The sequence below is a fragment of the Myxocyprinus asiaticus genome, chromosome 29 (assembly GCF_019703515.2).
Source record: "Myxocyprinus asiaticus isolate MX2 ecotype Aquarium Trade chromosome 29, UBuf_Myxa_2, whole genome shotgun sequence".
In the NCBI taxonomy this organism is placed as follows: Eukaryota; Metazoa; Chordata; class Actinopteri; order Cypriniformes; family Catostomidae; genus Myxocyprinus; species Myxocyprinus asiaticus.
The window spans coordinates 29,174,681-29,199,375 of record NC_059372.1 but is presented as its reverse complement, the minus strand read 5'-3'; the positions used below and the strand labels follow the sequence as shown (position 1 = coordinate 29,199,375).

Genomic DNA, 24,695 nt, shown 5'->3' with positions numbered 1-24,695 from the left:
GAATAAAATGGCTATATTTACATTGATTATACTTGATTAATTTATATTCAACTTTATAAAAATATTCTATAAAGTTTGCCAGGTTAGTGACATCAAATAATTTAAAGGTATTCAGTGTTTCGTTTGAGGCACGTAGCAGAAAGTTAAGCAGATATCCATGAGCAAAACTGCATATTCTGCTTTTTTTGTTACCAAGTTATGCCTTTGAAGCACTCTGTGATGAGGTTTTCTGTGCTTTACTTAGAATCTGTACACATTTTACGCTGTTTTCCAGTGTGTTTTCTGTGCAATCGCTCATGGAGACCTGCTCGCCATTATATAAATTATATCTTTCCCTATGTCTGTCTTTTATGATGGTATGATACAGTTGAAGTCAGAAGTTTACATACACTTAGGTTGAAGTCATTAAAACAAATTTTTTAACCACTTCACAGATTTAATATTAGCAAACTATAGTTTTGGCAAGTCATTTAGGACATCTGCTTTGTGCATGACACAAGTCATTTTTCCAACAATTGTTTACAGACAGATTGCTTCACTTTTAATTGACTATATAACAATTCCAGTAGGTCAGAGGTTTACATACACTAAGTTAACTGTGCCTTTAAGCAGCTTGGAAAATTCCAGAAAATTATGTCATGCCTTTAGACAATTAGCCAATTAGCTTCTGATAGGAGATATACTGAATTGGAGGTGTGCCTGTGGATGTATTTTAAGGCCTACCTTCAAAATCAGTGCCTCTTTGCTTGACATCATGAGAAAATCAAAAGAAATCAGCCAAGACCTCAGAAAAAAATGTGGACCTCCACAAGTCTGGTTCATCCTTGGGAGCAATTTCCAAATGCCTGAAGGTACCACGTTCATCTGTCCAAACAATAGTTCGCAATTATAAACACCATGGAACCACACAGCCATCATACCGCTCAGGAAGGAGACGCATTCTGTCTCCTAGAGATGAATGTAGTTTGGTGCGAAAAATGCAGAACAACAGTAAGGGACCTTGTCAAGATGTTGGAGGAAACAGGTAGACAAGTATCTATATCCACAGTAAAACAAGTCCTATATCAACATAACCTGAAAGGCTGCTCAGCAAGTAAGAAGCCACTGCTCCAAAACCACCATAAAAAGCCAGACTACAGTTTGCAAGTGCACATGGGAACAAAGATCGTACTTTTTGGAGAAATGTAATCTGGTCTAATGAAACAAAATTGAACTGTTTGACCGTAATGACCATTGCTATGTTTGGAGAAAAAAGGGTGAGGCTTGCAAGCCGAAGAACACCATCCCAACCGTGAAGCATGGGGGTGGCAGCATCATGTTGTGGGGGTGCTTTGCTGCAGGAGGGACTGGTGCACTTCACAAAATAGATGGCAACACGAAGAAGGAAAATTATGTGGATATATTGAAGCAACATCTGCTCCAGGGGCGCCGTATCATGGCTGACCCTGCACTCTGACCCCAGCCTAGCTGGGATATGTGAAAAAGAAGAATTTCACCGTATATGTGCAAATGTATAATGTGTGATAAATAAAGAAAATTATTAATTATTATTATTAAATTATTAATTATTATTAAAAATTATTAAATTATTAATTATTAAATTATTAACATCTCAATACATCAGCCAGGAAGTTAAAGCTCAGTCACATATGGGTCTTCCAAATGGAAAATGACCCCAAGCATACCTCCAAAGTTGTGGCAAAATGGCTTAAGGACAACAAAGTCAAGGTACTGGAGTGGTCATCACAAAGTCCTGACCACAATCCGAAAGAAAATTTGTGGGCAGAACTGAAAAAGCGTGTGCAAGCAAGGTGGCCTACAAACCTGACTCAGTTACACAAGTTCTATCTGGAGGAATGGACCAAAATTCCAGCAACTTTTCATTAGAAGCTTGTGGAAGGCTACCCAAAAGGTCTGACCCAAGTTAAACAATTTAAAAGCAATGCTACCAAATACTAACAAAGTGTATGTAAACATCTGAACAACTGGGAATGTGATGATAGAAATAAAAGCTGAAATAATTCATTCTCTCTACTATTATTCTGACATTTCATATTCTTAATATAAAGTAGTGATCCAAACTGACCTAAGACAGGGAATGTTTTCTACAGTTAAATATCAGGAATTGTGAAAAACTGAGTTTAAATGTATTTGGCTAAGGTGTATGTTGACTTCTGACTTCAACTGTATATCTCTGATAACCCCGCCCCTAAACAGCAAATGATGACTAAACCAACTGTGATTGATCACTTTACATTTCAGTTAGAGGGCTTTTCCTGTCTAACTGGGCGGTTCTTGGCCAATTTAAGCTGCTATCCACCTTTTTCCTACGTCCCGTGATGCAAGAAATATGGGCATTACTTCCGTTGACAAGTAAACACAGCTGTTGTGATTTTGAGGAGAGTGTGTATGATTTTGTATGGACATACATCAGTCACTATATCAGTGTGTTACTGAACGTTAATAAACTGCAAAAAAGTAATAAAGATAAAGAAAGCGCAAACAAAACTGGCACCATTTCTCCCAGATGCAGGTAAGATTTAATCTAAACACAAATGCAACATTTCAAGGAAAATTATTGGTTGTTTTAGTGGAGTGCCTCTGTTAGTTCAGCTTCAGATGTGTGTGCTTGTCATCTTGTCACCCTGCATGTTCAAATCAGACAGACACACTAAGGAAGAGCTGTGAAGTTCTCATACTTGGGTATGTAATCGCCTTTTCGGACGGTTAGTTTCTTTTAAAACCGTAAGTTAGTTTAAACTTTTGTTCGCCGGGTGATTGACTGGTGAGAGGTGGTGCTTTGCTGCTGTCTGGGACGCATCAGGACGCCGTTTTAAACCTCAGATTCGATGTGGTTTTTGACTACCTCTGTATGTGTTTTTTGTGATCCAATCACAAAACATTTTGCACCTGTTTACAACTATATTTAGTGCCGACCTTTGTGTTCGGATCATCTGAAACGTGTCTTATTACCAGCTGTAAACAGGGTCTTAAAATGACTGCAGCCAGAGCTAGGGAATGCTGTAGAACAACTTCTGAAATGAACATTCTGATTGGTCAATCAGCTTAGTCGGACTGTCTGTCCGGACTGTCTGTCCAATGCTCCGTGTGCATTTAGAGAGAATCTTCCATAAGTGTTCCTTATGCGAGGGACACATCCCGCTGTCAGATCAGCATGAGAGCTGCATTCGCTGTCTGGGCCGTGCCCACGCAGAGACAGCTCTCATGGAGACAGACTGCCCTCAATGTGAGGGCATGACTCTCAAGACGCTTCGCTTGTGAATCGCCCTCATTCTGAGGGACGGTTCAGCCTCCCATACACTCCCACCCACCTCTTCTGTGACTCCCGAGGGATCTTACGAGAAGGCACGGCAGGGCCGATGAATTTGAGGTGGACCTCGTGCCAGCACATGCCCCGCGAGCCCCTCAATCTCCATATACTGCATCTGTGCCATTACAGTATGCGTGTGACAAGCTTAGGCCCTCTGCAAGAACATACAAATTTATCACGTTCAGCAGTGCTGATGCTGGGGATGATGATGTTATGTCTCTCGCTGCATCTGGTGAGTGGTCAATGAAGGACGTTGCCGCCCCTTCCCCCAGTGAGGGACAAGGAGCATGCATGTGCCACTGTCAAGGAGATGCTTCACACCCTTTCAAGGGCAGTCGAAGAGCTCGGTCTCGAGTGGTCTCCTCCAGAGGAACCTGAAAAATCTCACCTTTTATGAATGGTTCTTGCAGTCCGGACACCGTCAAGCAACCACGTTTCGCAGATCTTACCTGTTCTTCCCGAAAGTTCATGACAAACTGACAAAATCCTGGTGTGTGCCCTATTCAGTTAGCTCGCACAACGATTCCACTCTCCTCATTAAAGTGGACCATGGGGAAGACAAAGGTTATGCCCAACTACCCCCTGTGGAAGAGGTAGTAGTGGCACATCTTTGCCCGGCGAGTAGCAGGGCTTGGAAATCACGCCCCATTCATCCTTTCAAGCCGTGTCAACTGACGTCCGCACTGGCTGGAAAAGTATACTCAGCGGTGGGCCAAGCAGGTTCAGCACTCCACGCAATGGTGCTCCAAGTTTTCCAAGCTAAGCTCCTCAAGCAAATGGACGAGCAAGGCTACCATCCAGAGACATTCAAAGAGCTCCGCACCACTATGGACTTAGCGCTGTGAGCACGAAAGTCACTGCACAGGTCATTGGCAAGTCAATAGGTAACCTGGTAGTTTTGGACAGTCACATCTGGCTGACCCTCATGGAAATGCGTGATGCAGAAAAAGCCACTCAATCTGATGCTCCGGTGTCTCCAGCCAGCCTTTTCAGCAGCTCTGTGGATAGATTTGCTGAGCGTTACGTCACGACTCAACACTCACAGGCTATGAGACATTTTATGCAAAACAGAGCAATACTTCATCACAACCGGCTCGCTCTCACTCTGTCTCGGTCCAGCGCCCGGCTAAAAAACCCACGCCTGCAGCCTCAGCGCTACCAAAAGTCACCGCTGAGCCTACGGTAAAGCTGCGCAAGCTGTGGCCCAAATGAAAGCAGCCGCCTCAGAGCGAGTGCCGCGCCGAGGGGGAAAACCCCCCATGCAGATAAAGGGCACAGCCCTATGAAGCAGAATGCAGAGTTCCCGTTCCTTCCGGACCTGTCCCAAAGAAGGCTCAATTGGAGACGCACAATACTGTTCCCCCCTTCTTCACTGCTGTTTGTTGGGAAAGGAATATTGTTGTTCAAAATGTTGTTTCTGTGTCTCACATTCAATCACATGCAATAAAGAATGCAAAAAAGAGTACAGCGCTCATTGCACATGCACAAGTGCTCACACTTTTTTAATAAAGAGCTTTTTTTCCACTTCAAAGCCCACACATTATGCACAACCACTTGCCAATGGTTAGCCTCGCATTATATCATACAATGAACAAACCAAATTACCCTCTGTCCCATTCAGTGGCGGTTCTAGCTTGTAAGGCGCCCTGTGTGAAACCCGCTTCAACTGGGTTGACTGGGGCAGATATTTGTATGGTGCCTTGGGCGAAAGATATTTTTAGATATTTTTACAGGAAAACAATAAAAAAATTATTATCAAGAATATGATTTTTGCCCTAATATCAAAGGTCTTACTAGAAAAAAAGAAATTATGATCCAACGTGAGTTTTCTTGATAAAAAAATATGATCGTGCCTGGTAACATGTGCATGTAAAATGGCTAGAAATAGCATTTTAGCTTAGCGTAAAGCTGACAATTTACACAAGGTTTATTTCTATTTCTTCGGCTCCAAACTTCAAACTTCTCTGTCTGCTCGTATGAATGTAACACATCATAAGAAAGTGTTTCACTGCTGTTCAAATACACTTTGGATCGCATTATTTATATGGATAAATGTTTTTCATATGAAAGGGCTAAATATTAAATGAAACAAATTACAATAAAATGCAAAGTAATCTCTTCAGTAATCAAAATACTTTTTGAATGTAACTGTATTCTAATTACCAATTATTTAAATTGTAACTGTATTGGAATACAGTTACTTATATTTTGTATTTTATATATGTAATCCCGTTACATGTATTTCGTTACTCCCCAAACCTGAGCATGTCAGAATGGGCGTTTAAAACGATTGAGCAGTCAAACGATCCAGTTTGTACACCGGCCACCTCACTACACTGGCGCTTTGCAATCTTTGGTCTGACCACAGGATGTGCCGGTGTTGGGTGCAGAGATTTACAATCTATTCACAAAAAAACATGATAGAGACTATCCCAGACTGCGACGCACACAGCGAGATTTACAGCCGTAATTTCCTCATTCTGGAGAAGGATGGCGGGCTTCGGGCCATTCTAGTTCTGAGACGCAACGTGCCCATTCAAAATAATAACTCAGAAACAGATCTTATCACACATCCATCCTCAAAACTGGTTTGCATCAATAGATATGAAGGACGCGTACTTCATGTACCAATTGCACCGCGTCACAGGCGGTTTTTGAGATTTACGTTCGAGGGATATCAGTTTAAAGTCCTTCCTTTCAGTCTGTCTCTGGCTCCCCGCACATTCACGATATGTATCGATGCAGCGCTCGCTGAATTGAAAATGAACAGTGTGTATGTTTGAATTTACCTCGGCGATTGGTTTTTACTAGCCAGTCGGAGGCACTACTGAGCAAACACAGAGACTCGTTGCTTTCCCATTTAAAATATATGGTCTTATGTCAACCTTCCCCCACCCAGTAAATTTCCTTTTTAGGAGTTTGTCTCGACTCGAGTGCGAGCGCGTACAGACCCTTCTTCAGTGTCTTTCTCAGTTCAAACTGGGAAAACATTACCACTTTAGTCATTTCAGAGAATGCTGGGTTTTATGGCGGCAGCATCCGGCATCATACCGTTAGGTCCGTTACACATGAGACCTCTCCAGTACTGGCTCATGCACATCGCGGTGACTTGCCGCTGTCTGGCTGCTCTTGCACCATGGACAGCACCTGCCTTCTACCAACAGGATGTTATGCTGTGTCAAATTTTCAGAAGAAAACTGCTGAACACAGATGCATTCAACACAGGTTGGGAGGCTGTGTGTGATGGATGCCCGACTTTCGGTACCTGGACAGGTGCGAAACGGGCATGGCACATCAACCGCCTAGAGCTACTGGCTGTCTTTCTAGATTTGAGAGCTTTTCATTCTGACATCGTGAATCACCAAATTCTGATTCGTTCGAACACCACAACAGTAGTGGCATATACAAGTCGCCAGGACGCACTGGCCCACGGATGGCCAGCGAAACGCAAGTATGCATTTCCCCAGGTGCGCCTCCTTCATTCTATCATCAGCAAAGTCCGAGTGGACAAGCAATATGCCTAAGGTTCTAACCACACCCTTCAGAGTGCAGGTAGTTCACCCTCAAGTCTTTTCCCCTCCTCCATTTAATTCAGATGAGGAATAGTCCTTGCATTTGTTATTCCCTGTGCGAGTGCTATACACATATGTTGAGCACACCCGCCATTTCAGATTGTCTGACCAGCTCTTTGTGTGCTATGGAGGACACACGAAAGGAATGTCTGTCTCCAAGCAAAGACTTTCTCACTGGAATCGCCCTGGCTTATGAGTCGCAGGGTACGAATTGCCCAATAGGTGTTAAAGCACACTCAACTAGAGGCATGGCCTCTTCATGGGCATGGATGAATGGTGTGTCCTTAAAAGACATATGTTTTGCAGCAGGATGGTCTTCTCAAAACACATTTGCAAGGATTTACAACCTAGACGTGACGTCTCTCTCATCGCATGTCCTCTCTGTCTAGAGTGCTTGCTAATTAATTGGCCAAACATATACTTATGCCCCTCTTTTTAAGTATGGGCTCCCTGTCATTTTACACACCACCTGCATTCAGACCATTGTATTTCCCAAATGTCACAGGCACTTTCATTACAAATAAACTTCCTTCCCGACTGGGTTCATGAAGGGGTTAATTCATACTATATGACCATACTTCATATATATATTCTCAAGGCTCACCATGAGGGTCATTCACTTGCAGCATACTCATGTTGGTTGCCATCCCGGGGGACTGTGGTGTCATGTTTCCTCTCTGGGAAGGTTATGTTGTGTAGTGCAGCGTGATGGGACTCTGTTCGCCATTAGCGTCAGCTTAGTGACGCAATGTCAAGTGTACTGAATCGTAAGGGAACATCTTGGTTACCTATGTAACCTCGGTTCCCTGAGATGAAGGGAACGAGACATTGTGTAAGATGGCCGCACTACAGACTCAGGGTTTTTTGAGGTGCGAGCAATGCACTCTTTGTCCCTCAGTCAGACAGTTCTGAGGAATGGTGTTTGCGCACCCACTTTTATACCGGACATCTTTGCAGCTTAAAAGGCGGAGCTTAAACCCCATAGCCAATCCTGGCGTTATTGTAGAAAGGTTTCAACTAGATTGTGAGGAAGGACACTCCCCATTAAATGTCTCGCAGTGTCGCAATGTCTCGTTCCCCTACATACATAACCGAGACATTTTTATTTATACACTTATACAACTGCATAGAGCTAAAAGGATTCATATCATACATTTTATTGTATAATTTTATTTTTTGTCCACTAATAATGTTAGTCAGATCTTTGGGACAATTTCTTCCATTTTCCACCATCTTTTTCTAAATACCCTCTTGGCATGTACAATTATCCTTCAATAGCAGACTCTTTGTAAAGGCTGCATTACATTATTTCAGTTTCACAAAACAATCCGCCTTCAAAACAGACATCAGCTCGTTTCTATTGTTGGAAGGATATGCAAAGCGGCAGTCACTACACACAGCCAGGAACAGTTTTCCTGGTGTTTAGGAATGTAGGATCTCATAGGCCGAAGGATCGTTAATTTCCATGCTCGGAGGCCCCTGGAAATTCCTCAAAATCCATAAACTAAGAGAATGACAAAATGGCTCCCTAAAGTCTGGCCTGGCCCAACTAAACGAGATGAAGAACATCTGGCCAACAAAATGAAGAAAGATCTGTGAATGAAGAGGACACATTCTCGTACATGTCGTAAATCAGGGAATCCCCTATGACCCCTGTGTTAGATCACACTCCCTGGAAACCCCGGGAGATGCTAAAACACACTCTGTTTTTGTCCTTCAATATAAACCAATTTGCTACACTTAAGCCAGACTCATCAGATCACAAGACATTGTGATCAGTGTTTTGCAAATAGCAGCTAATGAAAAGTCACTTTGTTTCATTGATGTAGAAACACATGAATACTTAAATTGAGACATTTCCTGTCACATGCTAAAAAAACTCACTAAAGTGCTAAAAGACACAGAGCTAAAGACTCTCGTGTTTGCACGATTCTAATATGAAGACATCTCATCTTAATCCATGAACATTACACACAAAGTCACTGTACTACGCTGAGTTAACTCTATAAAATGCACAGAATATCCCTTTTTGTACGGAAATGTACGCAATACTTAGCCTTGCTAGATAACTCTGAAAATGATGTGTTATGACCTGTGGTCACTTTTATAACTGACAAATTATTATAGCCTGATGTACCTTTTAAAATACATGTAGTGATTTGTAATCTCTTATAACTGACAAATCGATGAGTATAATCTTAAATCTTGTATTATTCATATCATTCTACTAAGAATGTTAACTATTCAAGGCTTAATCTGATAATATACCCTGACAATCAGGTTTCTCATAACGTGTAATGTGTTATCCATGTTGTAAAACCAATGAATTAACCAGTATGATTCATAATCAGATATTTTCATGTTTTGTTACTTACACATGGAATATTTATGAAAGTATGTCATATTTATTATGTAAATTCTTGCTTGTTTCTGTAGAGAATGTTGATGTTAACAGATGTCATGTCTCTTACACCAATTTCAAGATATAAAATGTATGTTTCAAACATGCACTATTTTGAGTGGGAAATTTGTAAGAATCCTCCACACAAAGGATTGTAAATTAACTTTGAAAAGGACAGACCAGTTGACCATGTGACTCTGAAAAGCCACTTCTGATTGGCTCAGGACACCTTTGGGGTGCGGCCAATTTCAGCTCAAAACTTTCCAACCAAGGAAGAAGTCTTCGGTCTTTCGGTCTTTGAAGGCCTCACTTCAAAGCCACGCCTCATCATCCATCAACGCAACAGGCATCCATGATCTAACAGAGGTCCAAGACATCGATGGAACAAACTTTCTACAAAGAGCCAAAGAACCAAGCAATGCAAGGAAACACAATGACACGCAAGTACATCTTCAGACTTTTGCTGAAAGTGCTGGTATATTATTTAAATACTTTGTGTAATCCGATTACAAATCGATGTAGACTCAAAGAAGGATAAATGGTTCTTAAGGCATTGTGTATAGACTCCATAAAGTTCATTTCCTCTGTACTGATCATTTCTTTCACATTCTGTCACTGTACTCACCAACCTGTTTCATGTTTGTATGTGTTAGATTCGTTTTTATGTTTAGAATAGCAATAAAGTTTGTTTGTATTCAAAGATAATTTGACTGTGATATTTTGATAATCTCGTCATATGATTTTAAAAGATCTTGCTTCAAAGCTCATACCTAAAATATGTGTGAAATTATTTTCAAAAAGCCATAATATTAATATCGCTCAAATAAGTGAATTATTCATAATTCCCTTATTAAAGCTAATTCCTTACAACAGAAATTGTGAATGGATATAACGAGACGTATTATGATTTTAATGGTGGAGAATTTTATTTATCTTTCTTATAATGGTTGTCGAACACAACAAATTCCGTTATAAGTTTCCCTAAATAATAATGATGTAGAATGCTGACAGTTTAATTTAATTCCTAACACACATACTGTTCCTACAGGAATAATAGTATCTGGCATCTATATCTACATATGGTAGTATCTATCATACTTCCTTCTTATTAAAGTACCTCACCAAGAACAAGTTTGTGAACACCAAATAGTGTGTAATAGTCTCTCTCTCCTGCATGCATGCACACACTGCTTGGGTGTGTTTGGACTAAATGTCATCTTATGCGGGCCAGTTTTTTTTTATTTTAAACATTTCAAAATTATTAAATTTTTTTTATTTTAATTATATGTTCTGATTAAAAATCTGCTTCTCGATCAGAACCCAGCAGCATCAAATCTGTATCAATGCATCATTTCTAACAATAATCAGTGAAATGTATTTTACCTCAATTTTTTTCTTTGTATCTGGATTAACCATGCATGTATATGTAGTAATTATACATCATTGTCTAAAAAGTCTTCAGCATGTAGAAGGCTAAATCCACAACATCCAATAAGACAAAAAAATTTGTGATGCAGTAATTTCCTTCAGAACTAAATCACATTATCGTGTTCAACTAAAAAGAGAGAAGCCTCATTTTTTGGACAACAGGAAGTGGTGTAATTTCAAAATGTTTCTGTAACCAACATTTCAAAATAATGTTTTCACTCCGGAACAATTGAAAAGGACTCTGTTCCGTTTTCGGTTATGTTCTGCAAAACATTTAATTCATTTTTCTTTCCTCGGAATGTTTTCAGTCCCTATAAAGGAAATTTTAATTTATCATTATATGACCCTTTTAAGTTACCCTTGTTTAATTTATCAGCATATAAGTAGAGTTCGCCATGGCCTGAATTGGGTGTGGTGGAGCACCCCATGGGCTGAAATCAGTTTAGTTAAACTACTAAATGTGCAGTGTTGGGGAGCTCCTCTGAGAAAGATTGAGAAACACTGTACAAGAGAAAGTCTTACACTGAGATGAAAAAACAAAACATGTTCATGATTCAGTTTGAGAGCCCGTCAATGTTACAAAAGTTGTATAAGTGAAATACTGATTGCTTCATAGGCTCAGTTCTTCTTCTCCCTTCATGCCGTTATCTGCCCTGTGTATATAAAGACAACACAGTGAAGGCACATTTAAAACAGCTATTGCAACTTTTAAGCATCTTATGTAAAACGGGATGTTAAACATGAATGTAAAGACTTCAAGAAGTTACTTCTATACAGAAGGAAGTAGTGGCCATTTATATGTACAGTATATCAACATTGCTTCTTTCTCATTCTCTCTTGTATTCTAATTTATAATCTAGTCTTCCAAAAACTGGAAAGCATTGATGTATCCCAAACCCTGTTCCTTGCAGGGAATAGAGAATTAGCTTTGAATTAATTGCAATCTGAAAACTCTTTATTCTTAATGTTCCATGATTTTATGGTATTGGATATGTAAACAAAAGAAAATAAGATATATTTTTTTGTTGATAGCTAATGGATTGTATAACATTTCAGGGTTTGGACCACAAGCAATAACCTCTGTAATAGCAAATGCTCTTAGTAAGAAAAGCAAGCATGTAATGTACATTATATATATGACATACTCATGAGATATACCATACACAATGAGGAAAACTCACCCTGCTTTCCTTAATGCTTTCTGGATTTGCTGCCGTCGCTCTTCATTGATAGGATAGAAGTAAAACATCACTATGCCCACCAGCAGAAGACAAATGGGCACAGGAGCGAAAAGCATTCGCAGTGAGAATATAACCTCAGGATTGTGCCTACAGGCACCAGGTTTGTATCCTACAAAACTGAGTTAAGCAGAAGGGAAGAGAACATTTTATGGAGCAGTGTGAAATCACTAAATCAGTAACTTTTAGCATCATAAAAAAAGGAAAAAGAGATGATGCACAGGAAATGTTTGAAAAGGAAAACATTGGCATGTGCAACAACATCCTTTCCACTGCCAGTGTTGGGAATATTTTCTAATTCCACTTTCTAATCATTGTTGTGATTTATTCTGTATTTTTCACCAACTATAAAACAATTTGATTGGAGGAAGCTCTTACTATAGTACCAAGGTAGAGACTCCAACAGACATTCCTCCTCCAAATTTGTTGAAGAAAACATAACAGGAGTAAAACAACGGTTCTAGATCCTGGCAAGAAGGGTTCTTGACCTTGAAGTCATCCACCACATCTGGCAACATGGACCTAAAATATTTAAACAACCTATGATTCTATGGTAGTATGACATCGTTTTTGTATTTTTTTTTTTTTTTTTTGTAAACAATTATTGTTGTTTATTTAAGTATTGAGTGATTGGGTGAATCAATCCTAGTAAAGTCCCCGACATGGTCTTCTGCTGTTGTAGCCCATTCGAATCAAGGTTTGACATGTCGTGCATTCTGAGATGTTATTCTGCTCACTACAACTGTACAGAGTGGTTGTCCGATTTAATGTAGCCTTTCAGTAAGCTCGAACCAGTCTGGCTGCTCACTGGATGTTTTTGTTTTTGGCACCATTCTGAGTAAACGCTAGAGACTTTTGTGCATGAAAATCCCAGGAGATCAGCAGTTACAGAAATACTCAAACCAGCCCGTCTGGAACCAACAATCATGTCACGGTCGAAATCACTGAGATCAAATTTTTCCCCATTCTGATGGTTGATGTGAACATTAACTGAAGCTCCTGACCCGTATCTGCATGATTTTATTCATTGCACTGCTACCACATGATTGGCTGATTAGATAATTGTATAAGTAGGTGTACAGGTGTTTCTAATAAAGAGCCAAGTGAGTGTATATACAGTATACAACTTATATATACAGTATATAAATGATTCTAGCTTTGTGCATTACAGAATGGGAGGATATGCTTTTCTTGTCTGAGTGGGGTCCAGTTTCAGTATTACATCATTCATTCTGAATCTGCCAGTGATGCCAAACATCATACAACTAATTCCCAAACGACCACCATCTGGCTTCCGTAATGTTTCATAAAAGCAAGAGAAGTGCATTTGCTTGGGTCGAGTATGTGTTGGAGTGAGTGTTTGAACAATGGAGAGATATTAGATGAGGGTTAAATTACCAAGGGAGCAGATAGAGGGCTGCCAGACTGGTCCCAGCTAACACAGACATAATGATGAAGATGGGTAAATTACTCCTCACTAGGGATATTACAGTTAAAGCTGGGATATAAGACTGCAGAGAAGAGGAGAAAGAGGCATGGATTAACTATTTGTTCCAGAAATCTACATTTAAAAAGTATTTGCATTTACATTACATTGCTGCATTTAATATTAACAACATACAGTTATATTTTTAATAGCATTCCTATTCTTTCTCTATGCATTCAAAAATAAATCAGGGAAAAGGCTTAAAGAGTAGTGCTCACTGATAGGCCAATGAATATGGTGGTCTTCTTGCCTAATTTGACCAAGAGTGTCTGCCATAATGGAATGGACAATGTGGCTGCTGTCTGCACATGAGCAAAGAGGATTATAATGTATGTAACTAAAAAGTCCATACTGCATAATGAGGTATTATTAATTAAATAGTTTTTGGAAATTGAACAAATGTTTTAAAGGTTACTTCTGAAATAAATGTACTTTACAAATGTAAATGTAGAATACACTTTGAAATAATGGATCCCTCACCAGTAATATGAGGACAAGGTGCTGAAAATATGCTCCCATATCTGCTGCATGAGTACAAAACAAGGCAAAATTTCCCTGAGCCATCTGCAACAAACATCATTATTAGGACATTGGTCAATCATTTCCATGACCTTTCCATGGCATTTTTTATTATGAGATGTGGAATTTACAAAATTATTTTAATTAGGCAGACTGGCTAATAAATCATTTAGAGCAATTTATAAACTCAAAAGAATGATTTGCAGATAACTCAAACATCATGGTCTTAAAAGAAAGTTTTACTCTACACTAGCTTTACAGTACATGAGAGCAACATCTAGGTAATTAAACATTTAGAGCAGAACAAAACTAGAAAAATGTTTATGTATGACTTTAAGATATTATTCATTTCCATGACTTTTGCAGTCCTGGAAAACACAATTTTAAAATTCCCTCATATTTTCAGGTTTTCCATGACAGTGGATTTACAATATGCTACATCAGATCCCAATCAACTCTATGACTAACAGTGTTGAGTAGTAATATACTACACATAATCTGGATTGTGTACTCAGATTCCAAAAAATCAAGTACTTGTAATTAGATTATATTACATTTTGTTTGTCAGATTAGTTACTTTTATGGATTACATGATTACATATTGATTACATTACCTATCAGTCTTGACTTTGAAAGAATTCCCAAATGGGAGGATAACTTGTATTATTTTGGATTACTAATCTACAAGATTATGTTACTGATTACAATTTTAGTTGTGTCATTTGTAATCAGTACTAGATTACATTTCAGAAGTAATCTACCCAACACTGAATTGACTAATACACCAGTCTTATAAGAAATAATTTTATGTTGGGATCAATTTTCGTGAGTGTGCACAAATCCAATTTTCATTAGAACGCTTATTCTAACTGCAATTTACTTGTCAGTGCAAGTGGGCGTGGGTGGGAGTGTCTGTGCTATCTGTGGGTGTATGTGCGCAAACTGTGGGTGTATTGTATGGTAATGAAGTAGCGCAAAGCACACTTTGCTATTTTCCTGAGAAATAGGTCTTTGCGCTAAGACGTTTCAAAAGCACATCTTATCGCAGCGTAGCCTAAACTCAGTTTCTGCATTTGTAGTTTGGAGATTCCACCAGCAGGCAGTAATACATTTCATGTCCAAACAAATATTAATGAGATTTGTGTTAAACTATCTTTAGGTCATGGTTTATTTTTTATTATTGTTTATATTTACAATTGTATTTATGATTTAATTTGTACTAACATTTTTCCACCTGTTGTTGTGGAGTGATTTTTAAGTCACTGCAAAAGGGTTGGAGAGATTAAGATGTTTGGATTTGGTATGATCTTTTTTCCCGCTTCGTTATTTTGATTATATTTTCATTTCGTTTGAAGTGTAATTTGAATTAAGAAATATTTTTGGTTTAATTTTTTTCATGTTTCAATAAATAATTTTTCAAAATCAAAATTGACCAGTAGAAGTGAAGTGTGTTCCAATACAATCACTGTTAATACTGTCAGTAGATGATTAATAATACTTAATAATACTTACACTCTCTATAATTTAATGGAGCGTAAATCCAAATCCTGATGAGAACCACATTTTCCATGCGTATAAAATGATCATGTCACTGACACAGAAATATGCCTGACATACAAGAAGCACAAGAATTCAAAAAGGACGCAAGTTTATGCACAAAAGAACGTAAGTCCCTACTTCTGTTCTTGTAATTTATTTAATACAGTCCATTTACACTACCAACTTCTTATGAATGCGTTGTCTTTATTTATATCTCTGGTGCTTTAAAGGGAATGGACTATATAACAGAATGAAGACAGTGCCGGAAAACTTCAGAATTAAATTGCACTTGACCCAGCCCATAAGCGCTTTGCTTGTGAAATTTCGCCAATCCCACTTGCGCCTAGACTTAGCATATCCTCGCACGAAAATACCAAAACTTCATTAACATGCCCACTGACTTTGTGTGTATGACTTATAGCATGGCATTGCACTTAGCGCTCTTAAAATAGGGCCCATAATTGGAGATTTTTTGGTAAATTTACTTATTTTATTTTTTTTTTGGTTATACAAGCAAACAACATTTGAAACCTCTGTACTTCTAGTGTATTGGGTTTAACAATCCCAAACACTTCAATATACATTGATGATTCAAAAAGACAAATTTCTGACCTGGAAGGCAAGTGAAGCAAAGAGGAAGCCAAATACAAGCTGCACATATGGAATGTGACACACCACCATCTTCATACTACTTAGGTAGGACGTATTTATGTGGTCCAGTTTACTCAGAGGAGCTAGTTTGAAAAGTAGCCACACCACAAATGTACATATTTATATTAGACAAGAAGACACTGAATTCAGTCCACTGACTGAAAAAAAAAAAAAAAAAAATATGTCTATGTATGTATGTTGGACTTACCCAGTTGCTCCTTTACTCCAATAAAAAGCACAAGGCAACACAGGAAATAAAGCATTCCTAATACTAGTGCAGCAGTCAAATAGGCTCTTCTCTACAGAAATTAAAGACAGTTAAAAATCCATTCAGTTAAAACATTGCAACATCCATAAAAATATTCAATACTAGAAAGAAGTAAACGACTGTGCGTCAAGTTTAGCACAACTCGTTACAAAATGGTTGACCTTAAAAGATCTTGTCTAATTCCTGTTACCGGTTATAAAATAGAAGAAACTTTGTTGCTGAGTATATTTAGGGGTATATGATTTCTAAAATTATATATGGGGTGTTTATGGGCCTATATAGCCTGTTTGGGGCTCAGGTTAAGAGTACAGTAGACTGGCACTGCTTTCTCTGGCACTACAGTTTCAGACAAAGGCCCCAAGTTTGCTCAAAGCATCAGGGAGTATCTTTTACACATTATTTTGACTGTATTAAAGTTAAATTTTACCAAAACTAAAAAATATCTACAGTGATACACAATCAACAGCTATTATGTGTTATTCCAAAAGCATACATAAATATAAAAATCCACTCTAGTTAATGTGCTTGAAACAGTGTTGCTAGACCTCTAAGCCTCACTGTATTTTGAAGGCTCTCAGAAATGCCATCAGGTGAGGCCGTGTCATTCCCAGCGGGCACTTCTGTGTCATTTTGCAAGCTGCATGCACGCAATCTCTTTGCGTGGTACACCCCCACTATCTGACCTTGAATGGTGGCTCCCGCCAGTGTAGCAAACACTTCCATTCCCATTCCTGAAATTGTAAGAGAACAAAGCTGTCCATTGTTTCGCTTTCTTCTTTTATAAACAGATTTCTGTTAAGGTTACATCCTATATATCCAAGTGTCTGCTTTCTATTTCCACTCTCTGCCTCTTCCAAGTAATAAAAAAGGCTGGAGATTGGAATTTCCTTCACTGATGATTAATCTGTAGTGTGTGGCCAACAATGGTTTTAACAGATTTTCATCAGCTAAATATTATTATAATTACAAGCAGATACTACTCATACAGTACCATTTTTTTGTGTTTGGGTCATATGTTTTGAGATTTTCATTTTTAAATTGGTGCTCAATAGAAAAATACTGTAAAACTGTATAGAGCAGTGGTTCTTAACTGGTGGTTTGATACTGTGTTGGGTCACCACATGATGCTCAAAGTAAAATCTCCGTTCTGAAGCAAACCCCAGTTGAGAACCGCTCAACTGGAGTGTAGATATAGTAATACGTTTTTCTTACTGTAGCCGGTGGCTGAGTCTCGATCTCTCTCATTCCCTCCCAGAAACATGTTTAGGGACGAATACGGCACATGGTAACACTGAACAAGAGAGAGAAAAGCTATTGGAATCATGTATGAACCATAAACATGGATAAGCACAAATATTTAAAACATGTTACACAGGTGACTACAGTTGTTTGAAAACTGCAGTAGTGGTAAGTACTACATTTCATTCTTGAGTACAGGATGCTATCACATTGACTACTTCACAGGAAAGTAATGGGCACCCCAGTGAATGTTTATTTGTGTGAAATCTAAAATGAATGCACATTCTGTCTAACTCAACACTGTAAATACTAATAGTTATCTCAAACAGTAAAATCAATTTAAGGCTTAATTTTTTACTATTCTTAAGTTAGTATTCTTTAATTAAGTTATCGTTACTTTCTAAACCCTAAAATTGTCATTAATAAAAACATTTAAGTGGTCCTAATTAAACAGAACTTGAAATGTCACATTCTGGAATCATAATACAAATGTTCTTTAAACTTTGGCTTCGAGTACTACTAACTCACAATTATCAAGTACAAAATTGTGGCTGTGTGGAATACCCATAAGCCCTTGTGCTTGAATACACTATGTTATTTGGTCAAAACAAGGGAAATTTTGTAGAAAAATAATAATGTCCCCCTATGCAGAAGATTTTCATGACAGTTAAAAGTTTTTTACGTTTGATGTGTGAATTGATAACTGTGGGCATGCTCTTGATAATGATGACTGTGGTCTTACACTCATGAAGGTGTCAAACAGACAGCACCATGTGAAGTACCACCAGAAACTGAAGCCAGGGGACATGGCGTCCAGTGGAGTATACCAGAGCATGATGTAGGATAGGACCCCAAATGGCATTGAGAACACAATCCTGCGTGCAAAGCATAGTTAAGCAGAGAGTACACATGCAAAACATAAAAATGCATATTCAAAAAGAGTGCAACAGTGCCAGCCCACTTTTTCATCTGTCTCGGTTCCAAAAGTATTTTTCCCATTTTATGAAATCCCTATGAAAAACACTAATAAAGTTGAGAAACAACATATTTTAAATTTATTATAAAATATACAGATATGCACAAATAAATAAGTAGATTGAGATTGTAGTGAGACTGACTCAATTACGTCATTTTCAGTGAGTCATGGGAGTGGCTGGTCACAGTAGAGCCCTTTTGGAGCTCTTTGATTGCTGTGATTCTCTGATTTGCAGATCTTTCTTTGTATCATCATGGGTAGTGTAGTTATTCACCACAAATTCCACTATTAAAGTTGAAATAATGCAAAATAATGGCTACATCAGAAGCATATAGCATCAATTAACAATCTCGGAGCATAAAGGTACTGTAAGCGATATTAGCCATTCTGGAATTTCCACAAACTGAGCCACTGGATAAGCTACACCCCCTCTTTCCAAAGCCCTGCACTCATTAGCCGCGTTTCCACTATCGGGCCAAATGAGGGTGTGCTAGTGCGTGCCAGGGCCAGTTGCGTTCCCACTGTCACTTCAGGGGCTTCATTGTGCTTCTGGGCATCGTGCCTCCTCCGGCCAGTGGCCTTTGACCTGCCGATTACCTTTTGGCCAAACAAGGCCAAACGTGGAGTTTCACTGAATTTCACAGGCTGTGTATCCAGCGCAAAACAGCACAGGTTCGGGGGTAAAAAAAATGCAAGCACAGTACAAATCCATTAAAATGTACAATGGACAAAGCTCAAATAAATTATTTTTCATTGTTCTGTAAACTTTCATAGACGGTGTGCTGGGACATCGTCCCGCTGTTAGTGGAGAGACCACTCGGGACACCATGGCAGTTACAGTCAGTGAGTTGTCAATGCTAACTTTTCTTGTTGTTTACATTCGATAAACTCAATATTCTAGATAAACAGATAACATGATACCTCAGCTTGAGCTTCCCTCTTGCTTGTGAAATGGGTGGAGTGTGTAACATTGGCACCGCAGTGGCATATTAAGGCCAGGTTTTTAGGCAATGCTGCAGATTTATTGGCCTGATAGTTGGAACGCAGATCGATTTTGGTCTTGCAGCTCGAGGTCCGAGGCTATTGGCCCTGGCTGGCCAGTTGATAGACCTGGCCCGATAGTGGAAAAGCGGCTATTGAGACTGACACCGAACAGAAGTGGTTGCCAAAAACAGCATCCTCAACAGACAACTCTTTTGAGCAACATGGCATAAAAATATCATTAAGCCTTAATGATTCGCTACAACTACAATGCTATGAGAATGTGCAAAAGATTGACAGGCAGAAAGAGTCAGAGACCGTGGACCGCAGGAACATTTTTGTTCGCCTTCTGCTCCTTTCATTTATCATAAAACCAACTCCCTTATGAAAAAAAATAATTTGATTTTTACTTCCAGAACCAGACTGTTGTACTCTTTAATGCATTTGAATCAGTAGCACACTATTCACATTGAAATCCATAATTTCTATGTTAAAAAATGGAAATAGGTCAGAAGCACAAAGTTTTTTAGCCAAGTGTATTTTGCACTTCCTAAAGAAATATTAGTATCTAAGATACTGGTTTAGTCACATTGTAAAAAATCGACAGTAGAACACACGGCTATGTTTAATAGTGAAAGTAAGAGCATTTCCACATGCACAATGTGACTAGAATTTACAGGATTGGGACTAAACAGCTGTGTGGCCACGAGAAAGCCACTTGTTAGTGAGGCTAATCTGAAAAAATGACTTCAATTTGCTAGGGAGAATAAAGATTGGACTAGGGATGCACGATATATCAGTGGCCGATATATTATTATCTTCCCTTCAGGCAGGAAACCCCAATCGACAGTGCGCGTGTGCACACACAGCGCGTCTATGTGAGTGAAAACAGGTGAGAGCCAAGCTGAAGCTGATGTCGCTCTGTATGGATTATTTCAACATCTCTGCACCTTGTTACGTTGTTTCGGGTCTGGTTTTAATTCAGGATCATCTGCTGTGAGTAACGACATGCCATTTCCTATATTCTGTTTGTGTGCTCAGCATTGCGATTAAAACAAGCCCCAAAACATCCTAACATGGTACATCGATATTGAAAATCTTTTTCACAGAGTGACTTCAGATGACTAAAAACACTAGTTTGTGAGTAAAACAAATCTGCTTGTTATATTTTATGAGTTGAGACTTTTCTAATGTTGTGACTCGTAACTATTCAATCTGTATGATGTTACCTATTCCCATTATGATTGTTGTGTTCACATTTCATAAGTTATACATTGGAACTGTCACAGATGAGTGCTGTAAAGCATCTGTGAATGAGACGCACACAAGCACAATGTGCGCACATGCACAAACTACCACTGCTCTCGCACTGGCTGCTATCATAAATATTACACCATGTATACAGAGATTAGGGTTTATATTGTGTTTTGTTGTTTTAATGTTCATTACAAGTTGTTTATCTCTTGTGAGTCATCAGGATTACTGTAAATACTCATTTAAATGGGCACCATACAATTTATGCAAGTGTATTGTCATTTAATTCTCATTCAAATCAGAATTCATCTGTAATACAAGCACATTTCTGGTTCATGTTACATCTGCCAAACCTTAAATAGCAGCAACAAAGCTTTTACATGACACATATTTTTCAAATGAGAGGGTTATAATGAATTAGCTTACAGATCCAGGTTAAAGGATTAAAAATAAAACTTTTTTTTAATATCGGTTATCGGTATCGGCCACAATGAGCATTGAATTATAAGTATCAGCCCAGAAATTCCATATCGGTGCATTTCTAGATTGGACTGTGGAGCAATGGGAAAAGGTCATGTGGTCTGATGAGTCCAGATATACCCTATACCAAAGCAATGGGCACGTCAGGGTAAGATTGGAAGCGCATAAAACGATGCACCCGTCATGCATAGTGCCCACTGTACAAGCCTCTGGAAGCAGTGTTATGATCTGGGATTGCTTCAATTGGTCAGGTCTAGGCTCAGCAACATTATGCGGCAATCAAATAAAGTCAGCTGACTACCTAAATGTACTGAATGATCAGGTTATACCATCAATGGATTTTTTCTACCCTGACGGCATGGGCATATTCCAGGATGACAATGCCAAGATTCAGCAGGCTCAAATTGTGAAAGAATGGTTCAGGGAGCATAAGGAATCATTTTCACACATGAATTGTCCACCACCGAGTCCTGACCTTAACCCCATTGAAAGTCTTTGGGATGTGCTGGAGAAGACTTTATGGAGTGGTTCGACTCTCCCGTCATCAATACAAGATCTCGACCAAAAATTAATACAGCTCTGGATGGAAATAAATGTTGTGACATTTCATAAGGTTGTCGAAACAATGCCATGACGAATGTGTGCCATAATCAAAGCTAAAGACGGTCCAACGAAATATTACAGTATGCAAAATTTTTTTTTTCCAAGGCAATGTATGTGTATATATATTATTTATTTTATTTTTTTGGTCACTAATTTTTTTTTTTATACATCTAGATTAACATGTCTTTCACTTATGTAAAGAACTGCTATGTTCACACTGCTACTGGTGGCCTCTTTTAAAATAGGTGTAGGCTGCCCCTTTTGAGTGAAATGTGTGAGCTACCTCTGGCCTAACTGTGAAAAATCGGAATGAGATTTTAGGAAGTGCTTTACACCTATTCTGACATTAATTGGTATACTTTCATAATTCTCATGAGCACAAATGTTTTCAGAGTAATGACTTCTGCCTTCTGTCACTCACCAGGGAATGAGTTTGCCAATTCGTGTCCGGCCACTCTTGCTCACATTATATCCAATCAGAGGATCAGTAAAGGCATCCCAAGCTCGACCAAGGAAGAGAATGATGGATGCAGAGAAGGCCCCCATCTACAAAAAATTAATTTACTTGGACTAAAGAAAATGACAAATATGTAGACACATTCACTGATTTTTCCAAAAATATGTCTTATGGAATGTGATAAAGTTTACTGTCCAATTTGTGTTACATACCTATCATCTACACTATAAAAAGCAGTTAAAAGAAAGAGATAATCTTCTGACAAGCAGTTATAGTCAATACATTAAATTTCACAGAATCTTTCACAGGTTTGCTTTTTTTTACTTCCTGTGCTAACAGTGTAGAAAAATAGTGTTGAATATGGCATGCAGATATGACATGCAAATTGGGGGAGAGTTGAGCTAGACCAGGATGGAGCCTTGTTTTATAAATAATCAGTTGTTAATGTTTCACATTTTGGAACCAAAAACCACACAGTGGTTGTCCCTCAGATAAACACAAATGGGTCATTACACAAGCAAAATTAATGCACAAAGTAATTTCAGCAAACATAGCAAATACAGTATATTAGATCATTGATACTGATTGGAAAATATATAAGTGCTCTCTACTGTTCAGGGGAAGGGAAATCAGGACGTTTAGTAAATATTATTTTTTATTATAACTCCCAAGTGAAGCTCAGTGAGGTGATATGCTTCTGCAAATTGGATTATATTATGCAAATGTATAATTTTACAAAAGAATACCATGTGGAACATATAGACAATTGAAAAGCTGACACATCTTATGTAAACCATGTGCATTTTGCAAAAACCATTCAAACAAATAACATTAACACTACAGATGTGTAGGGTCATTTCATGGATTGCTACCCAAATTGATGGGTGTGGTTAGAAAATGCATTTCCATAATGCATAATTTCCTCAGAACTTGCAAATGTTAAAACAATTTAAATTTAAATAATGTGCCCTCATCATAGAGCTCTTACAAATGAGTATGTGTTGTATGGTGTTCTGTTAACCACTGACAACTGCTAAAGACCAGACTTTAAAAACTGTCCTGTCACACTCACCTCCACAACATCCAGTAAAAAGATCTGCATGAAGAAGCCCTTGGCATTTGAAGTCATTTGATAAGGCATTCCTCCAATGGCATAGCACAATTTCCTGGATAAAGGGATGCCTGGAGCTTTCTGAAATGAATCAACAGAATTATTTTTCTCTTTTATGTTATATGTGGTTTTGTTCTTTAAAATATTAACATTCATAGGAAGACACTGTAAAAGATCATGTGTCTCTTTATGAAAAAATATATATTCCAACAAAAATGAAAACAGTCTCATATGCAAGTGTTTTAAATATCCAACTTTTGGAGTTTCATCAATACTGAGCCATTGTAAGTTACACTATAGTCTCTAATATATAACACAACACTATCAAATCAAACCACTGATATTTACAAAGAATTCTCTGCAAAAACTGATATAGTATACCGGCTGATTGTTGTCATTTTCCATCGCAGAGACCATATTCTCATCTGTTCGGTTGTCCAGTATATTACCACTATCGTCGGCCATCGTTCGACCCCAATTATCGAGCAGAAGAGCTACCCATAACAGTTTTTATAACACTTATACTAGTTACAGAGTAGGCGTGGTGCTTAGTTCCTCTCAATTCTCCGTTAGAAAAAACAAAACATGCTAAATGTGGAGACCTACAACCCATGTTGCGCAGTATTACAAAGAGGTTTTTAGAGAAAGTGAAATGACATCTTATCTGGTGTGATGGCAGTTCATTACAACATGTCTTACAATAACTTTTATTTAATTATTATGAATAAGGTAATATTTAAAGGCCGCTTCACATTATCAGATGAGTATTTGATGTTTGTGTGTCCGTCTGAGCTCTTTTCCATTGTTATTATTTGTAAAGATGCCCTAAACGGACATCTTTGATCGTTGCGCCTTCTCGCTTTATTTTATTTTATTTTTATTTATTTTTTTTGAGCTTCTTGGCTTGCGATAATAGAGCGTCCACTTTCAAATGCGCGTCTCGCAACACCTGCGTTCTGTTCTGTGTGTTGAAACGCGTTCGGTCTGAACGGCCCCTAATACACGAGTTGGTTAGCATATCCTCTGCCATTTGCGTCACTTTCTGGCTGTGTGTGTCACAACAGCAAGGGTTTTAGAACTCAGAAATATACATTTGTGCACGAAAAACTTAAGTTTATCTAAATATATCACAGCCAAATCAAAACATCTTTATAAAGCTAA

At 38.4% G+C, this 24,695-nt stretch overlaps 1 protein-coding gene across 3 annotated transcripts; it reads right to left on the bottom strand.

The window, feature by feature from the left end:
• Positions 1 to 11,261: 11,261 nt before the first annotated feature.
• On the bottom strand, positions 11,262 to 24,082 carry LOC127420382 (sodium-dependent lysophosphatidylcholine symporter 1-like). 3 transcript variants are annotated; one of them, XM_051662640.1, is made up of 14 exons: positions 23,916 to 24,082; positions 23,496 to 23,615; positions 22,388 to 22,512; positions 18,415 to 18,547; positions 17,646 to 17,724; positions 16,992 to 17,164; positions 16,374 to 16,464; positions 16,127 to 16,248; positions 13,937 to 14,020; positions 13,675 to 13,758; positions 13,369 to 13,481; positions 12,349 to 12,492; positions 11,914 to 12,090; positions 11,262 to 11,385 (listed from the first exon to the last, which is right to left on the bottom strand). In XM_051662640.1, the coding sequence occupies exons 1-14, from the start codon at positions 23,997 to 23,999 to the stop codon at positions 11,343 to 11,345; spliced, it is 1,572 nt and encodes a 523-aa protein (XP_051518600.1). In that variant the 5' UTR covers positions 24,000 to 24,082; the 3' UTR covers positions 11,262 to 11,342. The 3 variants fall into 3 exon arrangements, with proteins under 3 accessions (XP_051518600.1, XP_051518601.1, XP_051518602.1); XM_051662641.1 differs by lacking the exon at positions 13,675 to 13,758; XM_051662642.1 differs by lacking the exon at positions 11,262 to 11,385 and having other exon boundaries at positions 11,920 to 12,090; positions 12,357 to 12,492.
• Positions 24,083 to 24,695: the final 613 nt, after the last annotated feature.

Bases quoted from the DNA above. Each gene is read 5' to 3' on its own strand.
- LOC127420382 (XM_051662640.1), bottom strand. From the start codon at position 23,999: ATGGCCGACGATAGTGGTAATATACTGGACAACCGAACAGATGAGAAT. The intron at 12,493-13,368 runs GTAATTTAACCC...TAAATATTTTAG, and splicing joins GCCCTCTATCTGCTCCCTTG to GTCCATGTTGCCAGATGTGG. The intron at 12,091-12,348 runs GTAAGAGCTTCC...TGCTTAACTCAG, and splicing joins GTCTCTACCTTGGTACTATA to TTTTGTAGGATACAAACCTG.